This window comes from Hyaena hyaena, unplaced genomic scaffold (genome assembly GCF_003009895.1).
Source record: "Hyaena hyaena isolate Hyena2069 unplaced genomic scaffold, ASM300989v1 scaffold_30, whole genome shotgun sequence".
Lineage (NCBI taxonomy): Eukaryota > Metazoa > Chordata > Mammalia > Carnivora > Hyaenidae > Hyaena > Hyaena hyaena.
Window position 1 is genome coordinate 3,997,052 of NW_024080662.1, and position 18,945 is coordinate 4,015,996.

Sequence of the window (18,945 nt, forward strand, 5' to 3'; positions counted from 1 at the left end):
CGGGACCCCTATGACACATGGTATCAAAAGCACAGTATCAAAAGGGCACTGAATAGCAAAGCCAAATTAGGTCGTGTCCTTTCCACTTAACGGCGCAATGTTATTTAGGTTTGGCCCACACTTGCTTATTCCCCCGAGTTCCTTCAAAGCCACCTGGGTCTCCTGGAAATGGGAGCTGAGCGACGGCTCTGTCCATACACTGGCCTTGGGGACATCACCCTTCCCTCTACTTCCCTCTACCATAAGTGGTGCTTCTTGCACTGGGACCCGTGTCACTGGGCTGGTCCCAGAACAATGCTTACTTACCTCCGCGCTTATTTACCTCCAGCCTCCTGCACACGGGGTAGGTTAAAAAGGTCTTTGTATCACTGCCCATGTTCTGCTTCCTTTATTTCTCGCGGACACACACTTGAGACGTGGGCAGGGAGGGGGAGGGTAAGGTGACAGAGTCCAGGTCTTGGTGCCACCTTCGGAAGTCATGGTCTTGGGACTGAAACCACGGTAACTCATAGCACACAGAGAAAATCAGATGCTTCCTCTAGAGCAAAGCCAGCGTGGCTCATGCGCTGCTCGAATAGCCATACACAACCACCCCCCCCCCCCCCCCCCCGCCCCAGGAATCCCACCGGCCTAACTGGGACAAGCCTGGGGAACAAGCTTGGCCAGAGGAGAGAGGAAAACCAGGCAGCCAAGATGGCTTTAAGGTATTTTGGAGATTTCTTTCCTTATCCCACCCTTACTGCTCACCCTCTAAGGTGGCTATTGGATCTTTAATTGGCCACATTTAAAATACAGAGACAGTGAAGAAAGTGACAAGTAGTGAGTATTTTTATAATGATCATTAAAAAACACTTTTCCTAATATATAAAATTTTTTTTAATGTTTACTTATTTTTGAGAGAAAGAGCACAAACAGGAGAGGGGCAGAAAGAGACACACACAGAGTCTGAAGCAGGCTCCAGGCTCCAAGCTGTCAGCACAGAGCACGATGTGAGGCTCGAACCCACAAACCATGAGATCATGACCTGAGCCGAAGTCAGACGCTCAACCGACTGAGCTACCCAGGTGCCCCTATAAAATGGTTTCAAATGTGTTAGCCAAACAGTTAAAAAGCACAAAGCAAAAGTGGATTCTATTCCTTTTTTCCAGCCTAATCTCTAAATGGAAAGCTTTTGAACATGCGAGCACTATACGGTCAGAAAAGGAGCAGCGTGAAGGCAGGTACCCTTCCAGCCGCCTGAGAGACAAGAAGGTCTGTAAAACCAACCCATTTTACAGGAAGCGGAAAAGTGGACCATCGCAAAAACTACCAGGCAGACTGAGCCCACAACAGAGCCAGGGCGCTCGGGCGCTCAGAGTCCCTGCACAAGCTGACCGTCCCCTTCACACAAGTGGACACGTGGAGTCCTTGTGAAGTCACAAAATCCCCAGGGGAGTCCCAAAACAGTGGGGCGACATGCCGATATGACTAGTCATCCAGGGGCTCACTGACCAGTCAAGCAGATAGTTTCAAAAGAGGCACAGGGTCCCTCCATGGCCCAGAACAGATCAAGGCAACCAGAGAAGATCTGAGGTTGTTTGAAAAGATTCTAGATCAAGAATCTAGAAGGCTTGGTATGGGCACCAGGCCCCAAAGTCATGGTAGAAACTCCCCCCAAGATGCAAGTTTTGAGGAAAACTTGTGCTTTTGTGGACTACTGGCAACAGTGGCCGGTGCTCCCGTGTCTCCTTGTGGATGGGCTGGCTTCAGTACTGAAGCCACAGCCATCCACAGTGTGCCGGGAAAATCAAACACCTACTCCTGCTGCATTAATGCTCAGGCGAGGGACGAAGCCAGGGTGGTCTGTCTCTTGGTCTTCCTTGAATATTGTACACATTGTAGCCAAGAGCCAATCAACAGTCTCGTGGGATGGCCCGTCCACGTGGAAAACTCTGGCTTGGAAATTCCAACTAAAGTAATTGTCCAAATTCATCTCTTTCTGGGCCTTTTCTTCCCCCCCCCCCACTTCCTTTTTCTTCCTCTTCAATGGTCTCCCTCTGGTCCCATCAGTGGGGAAGCTGTACCCATATTTCTCATTACTTCCGAGAGGGCCATCCACGTCAGAGCCAAGACCCCTCAGTAGGAGAGTGCTCCCGAGGTCGTCTCCAGCAGCATGGACGACAGCTTCACACTTCCCTCTCTCCTTGTGAACGAGACCCACTGCGCCTGGCTGATGCAACCCAAGCTCTTCAGGGTCTTCATAAGATCCCGGCGGAATCTCTCGCCCACAAAAACATAGAGCACGGGGTTCAGGCAACTGTGGAAGAAGGCGATGGTTTGAGTGACCTGGAAGCAGATGTCAATATTGATGGAAATGGCACAGCTGGAAATGAACATGGTGTAGGCATCGATGGTCTGTACCAACAGAATGCAGTTGTAGGGGAACTGAGATAGGAAAAAGACTGTGAGGACGGTGATGGTCACCTTCAGGGCCTTGTGCTTGGATGACTTCTTGGCTTGTAACAGAGTGTGGATGATGATGGTATAGCAGCAAGCCATGACCACGAAAGGAAGGAAGAAGCCCAGGACGACCTTCAGGGTTAAGACCACCGACTTCACTTTGGTGTTCTCATCACTAGGGTAGACCATGGTGCAGATGGTAAAGTCGGATTCCTTCTTGAGTTGACTGTACAGGATTTCGGGGATGCAGAGTGTGGCTGCCAGCACCCAGACAGCCAAGCAGACCATTTTGCTGTACACGAGCCTTTTCTGCCTCCAGGTCTGTGCTTTCGTGGCCTGAGCGATGGCGATGTACCTGTCCACACTGATGCACGTGATCAGCAGCACGCAGCTGTAGAAGTTCATCTTGTACATGCTGTTGACCACCTTGCACAGGAAGGTGTGGAACCTCCACTGGTCCGCGGCGGCGATGGCCCAGAAAGGAAGCGTGACAAGAAAGAGGAGGTCAGCGATCGCCAAATTCAGAAGGAATGTGTCAGTCATGGTCTTCACTCTCGTGCAGTACCAGTAGACAAGGATGACCAGACTGTTGCCCAGGGTGCCCACAAAGAACACGAGCCAGTACAAAGGCAGGAGGAAGTAACTCGCAAACTGCCGGACGTTGTTTTTCTCACAGAAAAGTTCAAGGAGGGTTGGGTAGTCATCCAGAGGAGATGTGGGGTGGTAGCTGTAATCGTCAGATATGTTAGAGACGAGACCCTGCAAGGAGACACCAGACACCATTAGGTCACGGACAATCCTTCAGAGGATCTCAGAATGGCAGAGGCATGGAGTGTGTGACCCTCCTAGCCCCCAAAATCTATGACAAGACGGAGAAATGTGTGCAGGGAAAGCAGGAATTTCTGAGGGCATCTGCCTGCATCACGACAGATTTACACAGTCCATGCATATCTGTCACACGCCTACACCGTGTCCGGTACCGCGTACATGCCACAAATGCAGTAGCAGGTAAGCCAGACGTGGTTTCAGCTCTCCTGGAACACAGCTGCTAGCGGAGGGCACACACAAGCAAATGAACAGTTAAAGGACACACGACAAGTGATCAGATGTAGTAGGGCCCCCTTGGGACCAATGATGGGCACAAACTCATATCGAACTCTGAATGATTCTGTTTTCTCCTCTCTATTCCATTCTTCCAGAAAGGTCTTCAGAGGCTCCTAAACTTTTCTGGGTCCAGATTCCTCTGAGTATTCTGCAAGCCATGTATCCTCTGCTCCTGAAACACCAACAGACATACACACACACACTCACATGCACACACACATGTGCACACACAGTCATACCCTCTCACATATGTGCACAAGCACTGGGCCAGGCTACATAGCTTTCAGGGTCCCTTGTTCAAACTTTGTTAAGAATTTTAAGGGGTACCCGGGTGGCTCAGTCAGTTAAGCATCCGACTTTGGCTCAGGTCATGATCTCTTGGTTTGTGGGTTCAAGCCCTGCGTCAAGGTCTGTGCTGACAGCTCGAGCCTGGAGCCTGCTTCCGATTCTGTGTCTCCCTCTCTCTCTGCCCCTCCCCCTCTCACATTCTGTCTCTCTCCCTCTCAAAAATAAACAAACATTTAAAAAATTTTTTTAAATAAAGCTTTCCCTTCCAGCTTCAGCCATTACCCAGAAGCCCAGTGACCTGGGAGGACAGACCCCTGGTGACACACATTCTGGTGAGGCTGCTGGGAGATTCTCCCAAAGCCAGAGCTGGCAGCCCGGCATCGTCGTGGCCCCACAGGGAGGTTGTTCCCTGAGAGGTGGGGCTTGAGTGGACTTGGAGCAAAAAGAACTTTTCGGGCAGGCAGGAAGAATATGAAGAGTAAGGAGACCCCAGGATGGGGATCAGTGTAGCTTTAACGGGTCTGCACAATGACATTTTGGGGAAAAGTCATCGGCTCATGCAGATGAGCAGGTGTGAACTGTGAATCCACACAATGAGTAAGCATGAAACTGCTTTTGTAAGGATTCTGTTCTGTTCTCTTCTCTTCTCTTCTCTTCCCTAGTCTTCCCTTCCCTTCCCTTTCCTCTTCTTCCTTCCTTCCTTCCTTCCTACCTACTTTTCCTTCTTTTATTTCTTTCTTACATTTTTTGGGGGGTCAAATACCTTTAATAGACTTCCACATGAGCCTGAGCCCCAAGCTATATACAGCACCTCATTCACAGATACAGCCCCAGGGTGCGGCAGGGCTGGGGTGGGGGGGGGAGGGGGGCTCAGCATTTCCCCCAGGAGACCCAGCCTTCCCCACTGCCCGGTGAGCAGGCACAAGACCCCCACTCTCCGGCATTGACCCCAGGATGTGTCCCACTCGAAGCCCAAGGCGTGTGTTTTCCTGTTGGCTGAGGGTGGAGGACCTGGCGCAGAGAACTATATTTAATTAGGGAACCCCCACCTGCCAGCAGGCATATTTTAAAAGCGGTTTGACTCACACACTCACATACAAACCTGGATTTGTATGCATTTGTCAAGGCCACATTTGTTGTGAAGACCGAGGGAAGCCTACATCATGCTTACGAGATAAAAGATTTGGCCACCTTTATGAGGCTAACAGCGCAAGAGCTCACCTCCCAGGCTAGGGGAGCGCTGGGCAAACGTGTCCCCCAACGATGCCGGGACTCCCGCTCCTAGCTCTGCACACGCTCCATGGGTACCTAGCCTTTGGATGTGAGACACAGCATCCTTTGAAAACTTCCCAGCAAATGTAAACGGCACTATTTACCAACATGTTTTATGCACTATAGTTGGGGTACCCAGTGCGTGTACGGTGTAATCGTCACATTGCCAGGTGGGGGCAGGAAGACCTGTCTCAGATAAGGGGCGCCAGGCTGCAAGAGGACTCCGAGTAATGACGCCATTCCTCCCAGCTTGCGTGCTCTCCGAGCTGTCCTAGACACACCGTTCTCGCTGGAGAAGCTACCGGGGCTGGCTGCTCTCAGAGCCTTGGACAGCAGGGGAGGGTCCCGTGCTCCCAATCTATTTCCCATCCAAGAGCCCATGCCAGAGCCTTCTAGTCTGGGCAATGCCTAGAACAATGTCCCACAGTCTCCCGGGCACCATTCCTAAAGTCTACATCAGGGTGGTGCCTGTGTCCACAGGGCTCCATACAGTACATTTCCACAAAAAAAAAAAAAAAAAAAAAAAAAATGGGGCGCCCGGGTGGCTTAGTCGGTTAAGCGTCCGACTTTCGCTTAGGTCATGATCTCGCGGTTCGTGGGTTCGAGCCCCGCGTCGGGCTCTGTGCTGACTGCCAGCTCAGAGCCTGGAGCCTGTTTCAGAGTCTGTGACTCCCTCTCTCTCTGACCCTCCCCTGCTCACGCTGTCTCTCTCTCTCTCTCCTAGAAATAAATAAAAGCATTAAAAAAAATTAAAAGAAAAAACAAAACAAAAAAAACACATTCCATGCTCATGGATTAGAAGAACGAATATTGTTTAAAATGTCAATACTACCCAAAGCAATCTACACATTCAATTCAATCCCTATCAAAATAACACCAGCATTCTTCACAGAGCTAGAACAAACAACCTAAAATGTGTGTGGAACCAGAAAAGACCCCGAAGAGCCAAAGCAATCTTGAAAAAGGAAACCAAAGCTGGAGGCATCACTTGAAGCTGAATTACAAAGCTGTCATCATCAAGACGGTATGGCACTGGCACAAACACAGACACCGAGGTCAACGGAACAGAATAGAGAACCCAGAAATGGCTCCACAAACGGATGGCCAACTCCTCTTGGACAAAGCAGGAAAGAGTATCCAATGGAGCAGATAGTCTCTTCAGCAAGTGGTGCTGGGAGACCTGGACAGCGACGTGCAGAACGATGAGCCTGGGCCACTTTCTGACAGTGCGTTTCGAGGAGCCTGAGGAACACGATGATACTCACTGTGACGTCTGTGGGCACCATGATGGGTCAGACGCAAGCTCGCTCCTAGAAAGAGAAGGCCAAAATCAAAAAGAGGTCCGTCTTATAAATGAACAATAATAAACGCCTAAAGATGGAGACCGGACGTTAAATCTGTTTGTTCTTGGGCAAAAACATAAAAACCCCAGGCGAGAATTAGAATCCACGACACATGGACGTCGAGCCAAACTTTTGAGATTCCAAAATGACCTCGGTTGCTAATGTAGAATCGAGGGAGACCTCTCCCCTGAGAGCCCTTTTGGGACTTAATGTTTTCCCAGCACATCCTTTTCACACGAGCTTGTTTTCTCTTGACTCAACTTCTCGATCAGGGTCTGTCTTGCTAAATGCCCCCATCCGTATTCTACCAACCAGGGGACTCCTGAAGATCACAGGACTTGAACACCCTGTGGGCCCAGAATCTGCAGGAGGAAGGGCCTCCGGGTAACAGCGTGGCAAGTTTCCGGGGCCCAAGGGGGTGGCATCTGCCAGCATCGGGGTCCTCTCATGTGGGGGGCCCAGAGCCCCAGCCCCTACCTACATGCTTCGTTTACAAGCCCAGGATAGGAAAACGGGCCCTATTTCCTCTGTCCCCTGACTCCAGCAGGAGAAGGAGGAACTCTCAGGATTGGTTTAGCAAAGAGAAGATAGTTCCCTAATGTGAAGGGCTTTCAATAAATCAGCGGATTTCAATAAATCTCAGCTGTTGTGTGTCTGTGTTTTGAATCTCTGTAAACCCACCCCCTATGACTAAGGGAACAACAGATTGCTTCTCTTCACGGATGTGTCTCTGCCCGAGCTTTCTTTTTATACTTTTAGCAAAGAAACATTCCCAAGAAAGACGTCCAGCACCACACCCCAAATATCTAGAAGAAAATAATTCTCCTTCATAGATCTGCCCGTCATCTGTTGGTTTCCCTTCCATAACACAGCCCAGTGACTCATCTTTTTCTGAGAGTACGGTGGTTTTCAGCACCTAACGGTGGTACCACCATTTCGGAAAACCGTTTGTCAGTTTCTTAAAAAGTGAAACACAAGGGCGCCTGGGTGGCTCCGTCGGTTAAGCATCCGACTTCAGCTCAGGTCATGATGTCAGAGTTCCTGAGTTCGAGCCCTGTCGGGCTGTGTGCTGACAGCTCAGAGCCTGGAGCCTGCTTCCGATTCTGTGTCTCCCTCTTTTTCTCTCTCTCTGCCCCTCCCCGACTTGTGCTCTTGCTCTCTCTCAAAAATAAATAAATAACATTTTTTAAAAAGTTATACACACGCCCACCACGTGATCTAACCATCCCCCTGCGATGTCCTTCGCTAAGAAAAACGCAAGGATGTATCCGCACTAAAAGTGATACTGGAATGTTCATAGCAGCTCGATTTGCAATAGCAATTACTGCAAAGGACCCAAATCCTGGATACCCCGCCCAGTATTGGGAAGGGATATGTGAACTGTAGGCACAGCCATGCAATGGAATCAAAATGAACAACTGATACTCACAGTCATACGGGCAAATCTCAAAATAATTACTCTGTGTAAGACGCCAAGCCAAAGCACGCATACGGTGTGATTCCACTTACATAAAATTCCAGAAAATGCAAACTAATCTAGCGTGAGAGACCGGTGATTTCCTGGTGAGAGAGAGAGAAGAGGCCACGGAGGGTGTGAGGGGGAAGAGGGTGCAAGGCTTCCAAGAAAGCCTTGTCTCCTTTGGGGGTGACACATACACTCATGACACTCATTGTGTGAAAGTTTCACGGGTACACGTATGTCGGAGCTGGTATTCTGCACTGTAAATAGTTGCAGTCTTTTGCAGTCGGACCTCAGTAAAATGGTTCAACGAAAGAAAAGAAAATGAGTGAGATCTAATGAAACCTTCTGGCTTACTTCTCTCCTCAGAGTCCTACGTGGCCTTTAGCAGGTGAGGGGGAAGGCGGCCAGAACTTCTTCCTTGAAACCCTCTTGCCAGCTGCTTTCTCACAAATGCCATGGAGTGTCTTATGCCACTCTCTACGCATCTCGGCTCAAGATGGACTCGGGTTTTTAAGCTTAGATTAGAGAGATAGACAGATAGATGGATAGATAGAAGATAGATGATAGATGGATAGATATAGACAGATTATAGATACATAGATGAGATAGATGATAGATTATAGAAAAATAGATGAGATAGATAATAGATATATTATAGACAAATAGATGAGATAGATGACAGATAGATAGATAAAAGGCAGATGATAGATAAGAGACAGATAATTCATGTGTATATGTACATGTATTTATGTTTCACACACGTTTCCTGACACTGTCTTCTGAGAGGGCCCGAAAGCAATGACAGAACAGATAAGCACCTAGCGCCCTGATCTTAGTCTTTAAATACTTTCTTCTACTGAAAGGAAGCAGGACTCTGGAAAAATGTCTGATTCCACAGCTAGGGCAGGGAAATTGCAAGATGCACCCGGAACTGATTTCCTGCATCAGGAAGCAAGCAGGTGTTCAAAGGACCAGGAGGACCCATCAGAAGGACATAGGTGTCAACCCGATGGGGCTCCCAGTAGCCAAACCAGAGGCAATTTGGGCACCAAATTAAATACCGATGGCCATCGTTGTAGCACCCCCACTACGTGAGGATCCAGGAGTCTGTACTGATGAAATAAATGAAAACATGAACGAGGTGGTGAGAAACTCCTTACAGTGCCAGCTGACACACATATAACAGAATCCTGGGATTAGAAACTCACCAATGGATGCTGAAATTAGCGGGTGGATGTTTGATGAGGAAGAGGGTGTTTACCTCCTCTCAGAGGGTCACCGCCCCCCAAATTGCATACCATCCCATTGCTTTCCCACCCTCTATTTGTTTTTTCTGAATCATGCTCTAAAATAAAATCTTTTTTTTTTTTAATGCCCAGTTAAACTTGGAACTTCCCAACTCAGCTTGTTTAATGTTATTACAATTCGGGGAATAGGGAGATTGGTTTTCGAGACATTAGCCAGAAAATATCACCTGTATTTCTAGTATTTGCAGCTTAATCGCTTCCTTTCTACTTGCATAGAAAGACTTGACTATTCAGGGTGACCGGGTGGCTCAGTGGGTTGAGTGTCCAACTTCGGTTCAGGTCATGATCTCACTGTTTGTGGGCTCGAGCTCCGTGTCAGGCTCTGTGCTGACAAGTGGGAACCTGGAGCCTGCTTCTGATTCTGTGTCTCCCTCTCTCTCTGCCCCTCTGTTGCTCACACTCTGTCTCTCTGTCTCTCAAAAATGAATAAATGTTAAAAAAAAATTAAAACAAAAAAAGACTTGAATATTCATCAGATAATATTGGCGAAAACAAGCTCCCAAGGAAAGAAGCCACATAAAGAAGAAAGAGTAGCTTTGGTTATGGTTCGTTATAGCTAGTTAGTTTTAGGTTGAAAGTAGAAACTGATGATAATGATATAGGCAGGGTTTGGGGAAGAGGCCTCCACATCACTGTGGGGCATGTAAATTGCATGTCTCCAGGCTCCCCAGCCTTCAAGGGCCAGCAAAAAAAAAAAAAAAAAAAAAAAAATCACCTCCTTAATGAAGCCCTCCAGGGTTTCCCCAAAGCTGGAGACAAGATGGTTGATATTTGCACCTCTCCTGCCCTCTTGCCCTTGCGTTGTGCAATCTTTTTGGACGATTAAGCTCTATCTGTCAAATTTACAAAGCACAGCAACCCTGACTCAGCATTTCATCTGCTGGGAATATGTTCTATTGCTATCTTCACACAAAACAAACAAACAAAAAAACAAGAACAAAACAAAACAACTAGAAACAACCTAAATACCCAGCAATTGGCAATATTCTGATACAGCTTTCAATAAAACACAACTAGCCCAGGGGTGTCTGGGGGCCTCCGTCAGTTAAACACCAGAATCTTGATCTCGGCTCAGGTCGTGGTCTCACACCATCGCATCGAGCTCTGTGCTGACAGTGCAGAGCCTGCTTGGGATGTGCTCTCTCTCCTTCTCTCTCTGCTCCTCCCCCACTCCCTCCCTCTCTCTCTCTCTCAAAATAAATAAATAAACATTAAAAAAAAAAAAAACCTGCACAAGTTGCCCATAAATGGTATAAAATAGACCTCACAACAGACCTTCTATCAAAGAGCTCACCAAGAGTATTAGGTAGAAAGGCAAGGTAGAAGACTATATTGTATGGTCTTTTTAAAAAAAAATGTAAAGCTTACACACTTCACTGCTCATCAGTACTGAAACATTTTCTGGAACGAGCTTGAACAATTATGACCAGCAGAAAGTGAGACTTTCATTTTTTTTTTCCTTTAGGTTATGTAAACTATTTAAATATGTTATTTTGTGCATGAAGTTTTATTTTAAGAACTGTCATAAAAATACCTTGTCAACTTTTTTTTTTTTTAAGAAGCCCCAGTGCTCTTCCCTTCCATACACCTGCTTGCAAACTCCCCCCCAGGAGACACAGCTGCTCCAGCGAGGGGACTGGAAGGCAGGCAGGGTGCGGCCCCGGTTTGCAACTTTGAGATCCTACCTTAGCCTTCCGTGAAGGGTTATTTTTCTGCTATGATACATGTGCTTCAGGCTCATGGAGAGCCAAAGAGTAAAATCAGAACACATTCCTCCCTAGGTCCGTCACTGAAAGACTGCCGATCAGGGGCACATGGGTGGCTCTGTCAGTTAAGTGTCCGATTTCGGCTCAGGTCATGATCTTTCAGTTCATGGGTTCGAGCCCCGCATTGGGCTCTATGCTGACAGCCAGCTCCGAGCCTGGAGCCTGTTTTGGATTCTGTGTCTCCCTCTCTCTCTGACACTCCCCTGCTCATGCTATCTCTCTCTCAGAAATAAATCAAATGTTAAAAAAATTTTTTTTAATTATTTTAAAAAGAAAGAAAGACCCTGCTGACGGCTCTCCGTCTATCCCCTTCTCCTGCAGCAGAACACTTTCCAGAGATTTCATCGCACCAGTTGCGAAGCCTCCAAGCTTGCTTTCATTTTCTTCTCACCCCCGAGAGGGAGGCAAACACCCACACACAACAAAACGTACTGAAAGCAGCCCCCCCCCCCCCCGGTCTGCTGGGAGCGCTCTGGGGGCTGGCTCAGTGCTGCCCCAATCTCCCCGCGGTGGGGCTCCGGGTGGGCCCATTACAGTTCTGCAGCCAATCGGATCTGAAAAGCCTGCCCACGTGCCATAGCATAATGAGATGGGGGGGGAGCACAAAGGACCCCCATTTGAAAGCCCCTCTCTGTCCCTTGGTCCTTCCCTTTCTGCCTGGGAGACCTTGGCAAGAAGCCACATGCCCTGACTGCACCCGGTTTCCTCAGCTGTGAAATGGCGGTGAGAGCCCAGTCTCCTGCAGGGCCTTGTGGCAAAGGTCAAGTGCAATGCTCTTTGTGGAATGCACAGAGCTATGTGAGAAGGAGGGAACATTCTTCATCCCCCAGCTCGCCCATTCACTGTCTTGACACCGACAGACCTGCTTGGCGTGGACACTGTAAGGAGACATGGTCCGTGTCCTCTAGGAGCTCACATTCAAGTATAATGAGCAAATAACCAGCGATGCTAAATGCTGCGAATCACTTTGGGAATTAGGAGGAGGAAGTCATGGCTCCAGTGCTGGGGGAAACCCAGGAGGGCTTCACTGAGGAGGTGATATTTTTCCTGGCCCCCCCCCTTGAAGGCTGGAGAGCATGGAGACATGCAATGAGGGGAGAGAATATAGCTCAACGACAGGGAAACATATCAACCGAGGCCTAAACGCCAGAAAACAGGAAGCGTGTACAAGAACCTTGGAAGAGAGAGCTGTTAATTCATTAAAAAAAAAAAAAAAAAGTAGCTTTGAGAAAAGTCAGGCTGGCATCCATTACCACCCAACCATTATTTTTTTGTTCCCTGCCGTCCTTAAGTAATCAACATGAAAATCATCACGGAGGGACGCCTGGGGGGCTCAGTCGGTTGAGCTACCGACTCCGGCTCAGGCGTGATCTCACAGTTCGCGAGTTTGAGCCCCGCATCGGGCTCACTGCTGTCAGCCTATCAGCGCAGAGCCCGCTTTGGATTCTCTTTCTCTCTCTCTCTCTCTCTCTCTCTCTCTCTGCCCCTCCCCTGCTCGCTCTCTCAATAAATAAATAAATAAGCAGATAATAAATAAATAAAACAAAGTCATCATGCAGCGGCTGCGGCTGCAGCATCTTCTTATCCCTGCTGCCTGTAGCCAGTGACTTGGATACAGATACTGGCGTGAGTCAGGAATTCAGACATCACTTCCACTTGCGTCTGACTTGCTGCACTGAGATTGAATCACCTCTTGCATTTGTTGGTAGCTCTGCATGTTGGGTCTCTGTAGACCCAGCATGAAAGCAGGGTCTCTGAGCCGTCTATCAGGCTGGCTGCCGGCCAAGCCCGGGTCGGCCGCCCACCCTCTGCCCCGTGGTAGACGTGGCACTGAGCAGCCTGTGAGTGGGGAGTCCTTGAACTTGGTGGGGCGGGGGTGGGGAGGCGGTGTGGAAGCCTTCGGAGCAGATAGACAGATATGGAGAAGAGAGGCGTTGAGCTCCAGGGGCTGAAAAAGCAGCTCAACTTGGGTCTATTCAGCAGGGTGAGGAGGAGACGGGCTCTGGGTCCAGGGGTGCGGGGGCGCTGGTGGCTGCCCCACATTTCCAGCTCCGGATTCCTCCATAGCGTGCCTGCCCAGCAGCTACGGGGCCACAGCTCACGGAGAGCTGGAGAGGGTGGGGGCGTTTGAAAGGACAGAGCTGTAGTCACGGATGAGTCACTGAAAATAAAGTAGCTTCGCTTTTTTTCTGATTATAAAGAAGATTTTGCCCATTTCATAATGTACCAAAGAAAAACAACAACAACAAAACCCAAAGCAAATACATATGGTAAAGAAAATAAACACGGTTCAGACGCCTCCTTCTTGGGTTAGCCACCATTCACTTTATGCTTTTCTCTGCGATGTCACCTCACACACACACATACTCAGTAGAAAGGTCTTCGGCCCACACAAACCATTGTCTATCCTGCGTTCTCGTGAACCCTCTCTCTGGCCCACGTTTCACGCCAGTTACCGTGGCTGTCATCAGACTGGATGGCTGTGGGCTCTTCTGCTGTCTGGCAATGCCACAGGTCACTCAGCCAGTCCCCTCAAGAAGTGGAGTTTGCTTATTTCCGATTTTTCACTGCTACGGAGAAGGCTGCCCCAAACATCCTTTCCATGAGGCAGCCTCTCCATCCCAAGGACCTCCTTTCCCAGTCCTGACCCCCTTCTTGTCACCTGTCCCCAGCACCTGCTTCTTCCTCCTGTAAGTTACAAATCACAGAACTGACTGCCTTGAACCTTGACTTCACATGTGTGGGTGGGAGGGAGACTTCTTACTCATCCCTGGAAACCCGAGCAGGCCACTGCCTGATTCACCTTTGCCTTCCTGGAAGCTTCTAGCAAAGTGCCCGGGGCTCATGACCACTGAGCAAATGAGTGAAAGCCTGGGTTTTAGAAGCCATCGAGGAAGCACAAGTGGGAAGGCACAGGAGACGCCGCGAAGGCTGATACTCACGGTGGAGGACAGTGGGGGGTGCTCCGGGAGAAGGTGGGCCCCCCGCTCCGTCCGGGGGAAGGGCTGGGCTGCTCTCTGCTTGGGATCAGGGGCAAGGCTTCTACGAGTGTGGTGCAGGCAATATCAGTAAAAACACTATAAAGGAAGTCAGGCCACCCCTACCTGTGTTGTCACTGGTGGGGTGGCCCAGGAGGGTGGGGAGCGGGGAGTCACCAGATGCAGTTCCAGCAATTGCCAGAATTGATGATCTGCAACCAGATGTGAAAGAAAACAAGAAGTGCTGGGCTAAGGGAAACCATCTTCTCTGCAGATGCACGTACAGACCAACTGTCTGCTTTAAGGTCTTTTCCTAGACAGCACAGCCACGCCAGGGAAAAGGGGGAAGGAGGGGCTGTCAACAAAGCCCCTTAGAAAAGCCAGCCTTGCCAGGCTGCAGAAGTGAGTGTGTAAGGTTTTCTTGGGTGGCGTGGCCTGGGCAGGCCTGTGCGGGACCATCGCCCTCAGCTCTGTCCATCACCACGTAACCCCTTTCTAGCCGTGACAAATGGACCTGAGCCCGTAGAGCTGGGCCACCCGATACAGTAGCTACTGGACACTTGTGCCTTTTTCAGTTCAAACGAATTAAAATGAAACTAGTTCCTCAGTCACACCAACCACATTACAAGGGCTAGAGAGCCATATGTAGCTAGCGGCTTCCATAGCAGACAGCACCAGTGTCCAAAACTCCTAAGGAATGCTGGCACTCCTTTAGAAAGTTCCACACCTCGGAACCCAGGAAATGCTGGAGGGTCACAAACACCTTAAACCTGCGGTCAGATACAGTAAGATTTTATTTTCACGTAACCACCGTACGTCAGATACATGGACACTGAGAACATGTTTCATCTGATTAAGGATGGGTGTTTAGATGACAACCTTTTAAAAGCCGAAGCATACACAGGGGACGCCTGGGTGGCTCAGTGGGTTAAGGGTCGGACTTGGGCTCATGTCATGATCTCACTGCTCGTGGGTTTGAGCCCCGCTTCAGGGTCTGTCCTGACAGCTCAGAGCCTGGAGCCTGTTTTGGATTCTGTTTCCCTCTCCCTCTGTCCCTCCCCCGCTGGTGCTCTGTCTCTCTCTCTCAAAAATAAAATAAAAACATTAAAAAAAATTTGTTAAATTCCTAAGCATACACCAAGTTATATTCTTAGCAAAGTCCACAGGTGACGTTTTCCAGCCCACAGCTACGGTAGGACCCTCAGTCACAACACGATTGCTGCCCCGCCTGGGCCCCACGGTCAGGAGCTGTGCCTGGCAGTTGAAGGGCGTTTAGGGGATAATCGTGGGCTAGAAGTCGCAGCCCATAACTTCTACTGTCTGTAACAGAGAAAAGACCCCCGTCCGCTCCTTGTTGTGATTTCAACACAGACCTCTCTTTCCTCTTTGTTCCGGAGTAAAATCACAAGTGGAGACCGATTTCCTCTTTTCAGTACTTTTATCGTCCTGCGGACCCGCCAGTGCTCTCTGGCAGAGCAGGTCCCCTGGGACCCGTGGCCCATCAATCACCATCCATTCAGACAGAATAAAGTGACGCATTCGATGCATTTGGATTGGTTATCTCAATGGGAAAGGCCAACGAACAGCACAGCCGAAAGTTACAGACCGTGAGCAGTAAGAACGAAAGCAATGGCTGATTCAGCAACCTTGAGGGAGCCATGAGTTCCCTGCTCTTGGCCCACATTCGTTGAACATCGTGTCTAAAACGGTACACTAGCCAAGGGCTCTGGTCCTCTCGCTTCTAGATTGGCAATTACTGACAGAAAAGGAAGGGACAGTAGAGAGGACCAAATGCTCCCTGAGCTGATGTTTGGCTGTCTTTGGGCAGAGGGACAGGGCGCTTGCTCGTCCCCAGGGCTGGATCGGCACCTGGGGAGGGGGGGGGTCCCAGGAGGCCGAGACCCTGCTACAGGTGCCAGAGCCCCCAGGCGAGGAAGACGCTGTGTTTCCCCCTCTCCTGACTCAAGCTGTTTCTTCACCAGGTAAGGGCGTCCCAGGTAAACACTGCCGGCCACCAGAGAGATGGCTGGGGTGAGGCTGGCGAGCGGAAGGGAAGTCGGGGAGGGGGTTCAGGGAAGAAGAGAGGGCTAAGCATGCTGTCATGGGGAGAGGTGCTCCGCCGCGTGAACCCCCACAGTCCAGGTGAGGTAGGGATACTCGGGCGGCCCCAGGGTATGGCAGAGGGGAGGCTCAAGGCTGGGCGGGCAGGAAGGCCTGAAGAAGTAGAAGAGAGAACCGATTTCTCAAAGGAGCCAAGACCAACGTGATTCTTTTTGGCGCCATCCGGTTTAGGCGTGTTCCTTGCAGGGAGCACCCCTGACTTCTGTCCCCTCGCCCCGTTTCACCGTGTGCAGGTAGAATTAGGAGCTGGATGCTTCTGAGGTTGCCGACTCCCTTTTACTAAGGACATTTCTCTCTTTGTCCGTGAGGACGGGGACCATGGCGTCTTGGCCGTGGTGCATCTAGGAGCTTACTAATCATCTTTTGACTACATTAATGAGAAAGACAAACCTCACAGAAGTGCTGGGTGTAGAATAGTGGCATCCGGTAATCGGGCTTTTCCACGATGGTGGAAACATTCTGGATCTGCACCGCTCAAGGGGCAGCCACCAGCCACAGGTGGCTGGTGCAGGTCTAAAGGGCAGTTAGCGTGCCTGACTCACTGAGACACTGATGTATTATATTGCACCATATTTATTTTATTGCAATGGGTTTCAATTTGAATTTAAATAACTGCATAGGGCCACCACAGAGTGACCAGGACAGTACAGGTCGAGGCTGCAGCTGGTACCCGTACCTGAGAATGGCTCAGTCTGATATAAGCCGGGGACAGGCGGTGCAGGGAAGACGGCTCTCCTCTCCTAGAGAGCAGAGGGGCATGAAGGGGAGTCCCTTCTGCCCCAGCAGACTTAAATCCAGCACAGGCTTTCACTCCTTTGGTTTTGCAGGATACCCGTAGATTCTTTTAATTGCTTGTATTTGGAGAGAGAGAGAGAAAGAGATGGAGGGAGAGGGAGGGAGGGGATGGGGGAAGGCATGGGGTCCACACCACATGGCAGCAGAAGGAATGAGAGGGATGGAGAGACGTGTGACCCACCCAAGCTGGCGAACGATGGGATGTTGCAGGAGCGGGGGAGCGAGATCATGGGGAGGCTCTGAAAACACGTGGGTGCCTTCGATGGAGAGGGCCCACGAGCGGAAATGTTGGTTTTAGCAGACAGCGATGCCCATGGCATTGGATGTAAAATGGCAGAGGTGCTAAAGCGAAGGTATCTGGAGCTCAGGGCACATCAAGAGTTCCCTGTGTGGCCTCCAAGCTCTTAGGGAACACAAGCTATTTATCAGAGAATTAAATGTCATCCACGCCTCCTGAGATGCGGTGCCCGTAGCATTTGAATCGTGAGACCAGTTGCAGAATTTGTGGTGTGATTGGCCTCATCTATTAATGATCTCAGAGGCAGGGATGGAGTGGTAAACAAGACAGACGGTTCTAAATAAAATGATGGGGAACTGAAGCAGAGAGAGAGATGATGGAGGGGCCGAGAGAGATCCCTTTGCGTGGGGTGGTTAGGAAGGGCTCACTAAGGAGGTGACATTTAAGACCCGGATCCCAGGACGTTCCCATGAAGGTGAAGGTTGGGTTGGCCGTTCCCAGCAGCAGGAACAGGCGGCGGGAAGAGGCTGCCTCATCCGAGGGGGAGACAGCCAACTTGCCAGGGGACAGGAAGGTGCGAGGGGCAGCCAGGGAAACAGGAAGGGCCGATCTCGTGGGGACTTGAGGCCATAGTTTTGATCTGATGCCAGGTGGGCTGGAAAGTCCCCGAAGGGGTTCATGCAGGCAACAACACGACCCAAGTTCCACTTCTAACAGATCACAGGCTGCTGTGTGGGGAACCTCAGGAGAAACGGCAAGCGCAGGTTTCTGTGCGGGCTGTCGGCTGAGCCCCCACCGGCCGAGGCGTCACAGCTTCCCCTTAGCTGGGCCACTGCAGGAGCCAGAGCCCCCACCCCTGCCCCCACTGTCCCTCCAGCGACTTCCGCCTCCGGGAGGGAGGGGGGGGCCGAGCTAGGCAGTAAATGATGACAACTTAAACAGCCAGATGTGCTGACAGGCGCTTTTTTTTTTTTTTAATAAAAAGACTGTTTTTTACAGCACTTTTAGGTTCACAGCAAAATCGAACAGAAGGTACAGAGAGTCTCCACATATCCCCTGTTGACACAGAGGAACCATGTCCCCCACTATCAATATCCTGCCCCAGAGGGGTGCATCTGCTACAATCAATGAACCCACACGGACATATCATGATCATCTAAGTCCATAGTTAACTTTAGGATCTCCTGGTGCTGTACACGATGTGGGCTTGGATAAATATACACTGTGATGATGTGTAAGCGCCTTTAGAGTATCGTACGGAATAGTCTCGCTGCCCTAAGCACCCTCCATGCTCCCCCTAATCATCCCTCCCTCCCCCATGAGCCCTGGCAAACACGAATCCTTTCGTGGTCTCCCTAATGTGCCTTTTCCACAATGTCATACAGGTGGAACCCTCCCTTGAGTCGCCCTTTCGGATCGGCTTCTTTCACCAAGTAAAATATATGTAAGTTCCCCACCCGCCTTTTCATGCATTCTTGGTTCCTTTTATTTCAGCCCTGAAACAATATTCCACCATCTGGATGGACCACCCCTCACTGATCCATTCACCTATGCTAAAGGCCATCGTGGTTGGGGCAATTACAAGCAAAGCTGTCGTAAGCATCCGCGGACGGGTTTTGGGTGGACGTAAGTCTTCAGCTCCTTTGAGTAAATACCAAGGTGCTCGATGGCTAGATTGGATGGTAAGCACATGTTTGGCTTTTTAAGAAACTGCCAGGGGCACCTGTGTGGCTCAATCGGTTAAGCGTCTGACTTCGGCTCAGGTCATGATCTCACAGTTTGTGGGTTCGAGCCCCGCGTCGGGCTCTGTACTGACAGCTCAGAGCCTGGAG

At 50.0% G+C, this 18,945-nt stretch overlaps 1 protein-coding gene across 1 annotated transcript; it reads right to left on the reverse strand.

The window, feature by feature from the left end:
* Positions 1-2,023: 2,023 nt before the first annotated feature.
* Positions 2,024-14,019, reverse strand: CCR9 (C-C motif chemokine receptor 9). The gene is made up of 3 exons (XM_039228281.1): positions 13,924-14,019; positions 6,369-6,413; positions 2,024-3,198 (listed from the first exon to the last, which is right to left on the reverse strand). Exons 2-3 carry the CDS (start codon positions 6,387-6,389, stop codon positions 2,116-2,118), a joined length of 1,104 nt encoding a protein of 367 aa, XP_039084212.1. The 5' UTR covers positions 6,390-6,413; positions 13,924-14,019; the 3' UTR covers positions 2,024-2,115.
* Between the last annotated feature and the right edge of the window lie 4,926 nt (positions 14,020-18,945).

Bases quoted from the DNA above. Each gene is read 5' to 3' on its own strand.
- CCR9 (XM_039228281.1), bottom strand. From the start codon at position 6,389: ATGGTGCCCACAGACGTCACA. The intron at 3,199-6,368 runs GTGAGTATCATC...GTCTCCTTGCAG, and splicing joins TGGTGCCCACAGACGTCACA to GGTCTCGTCTCTAACATATC.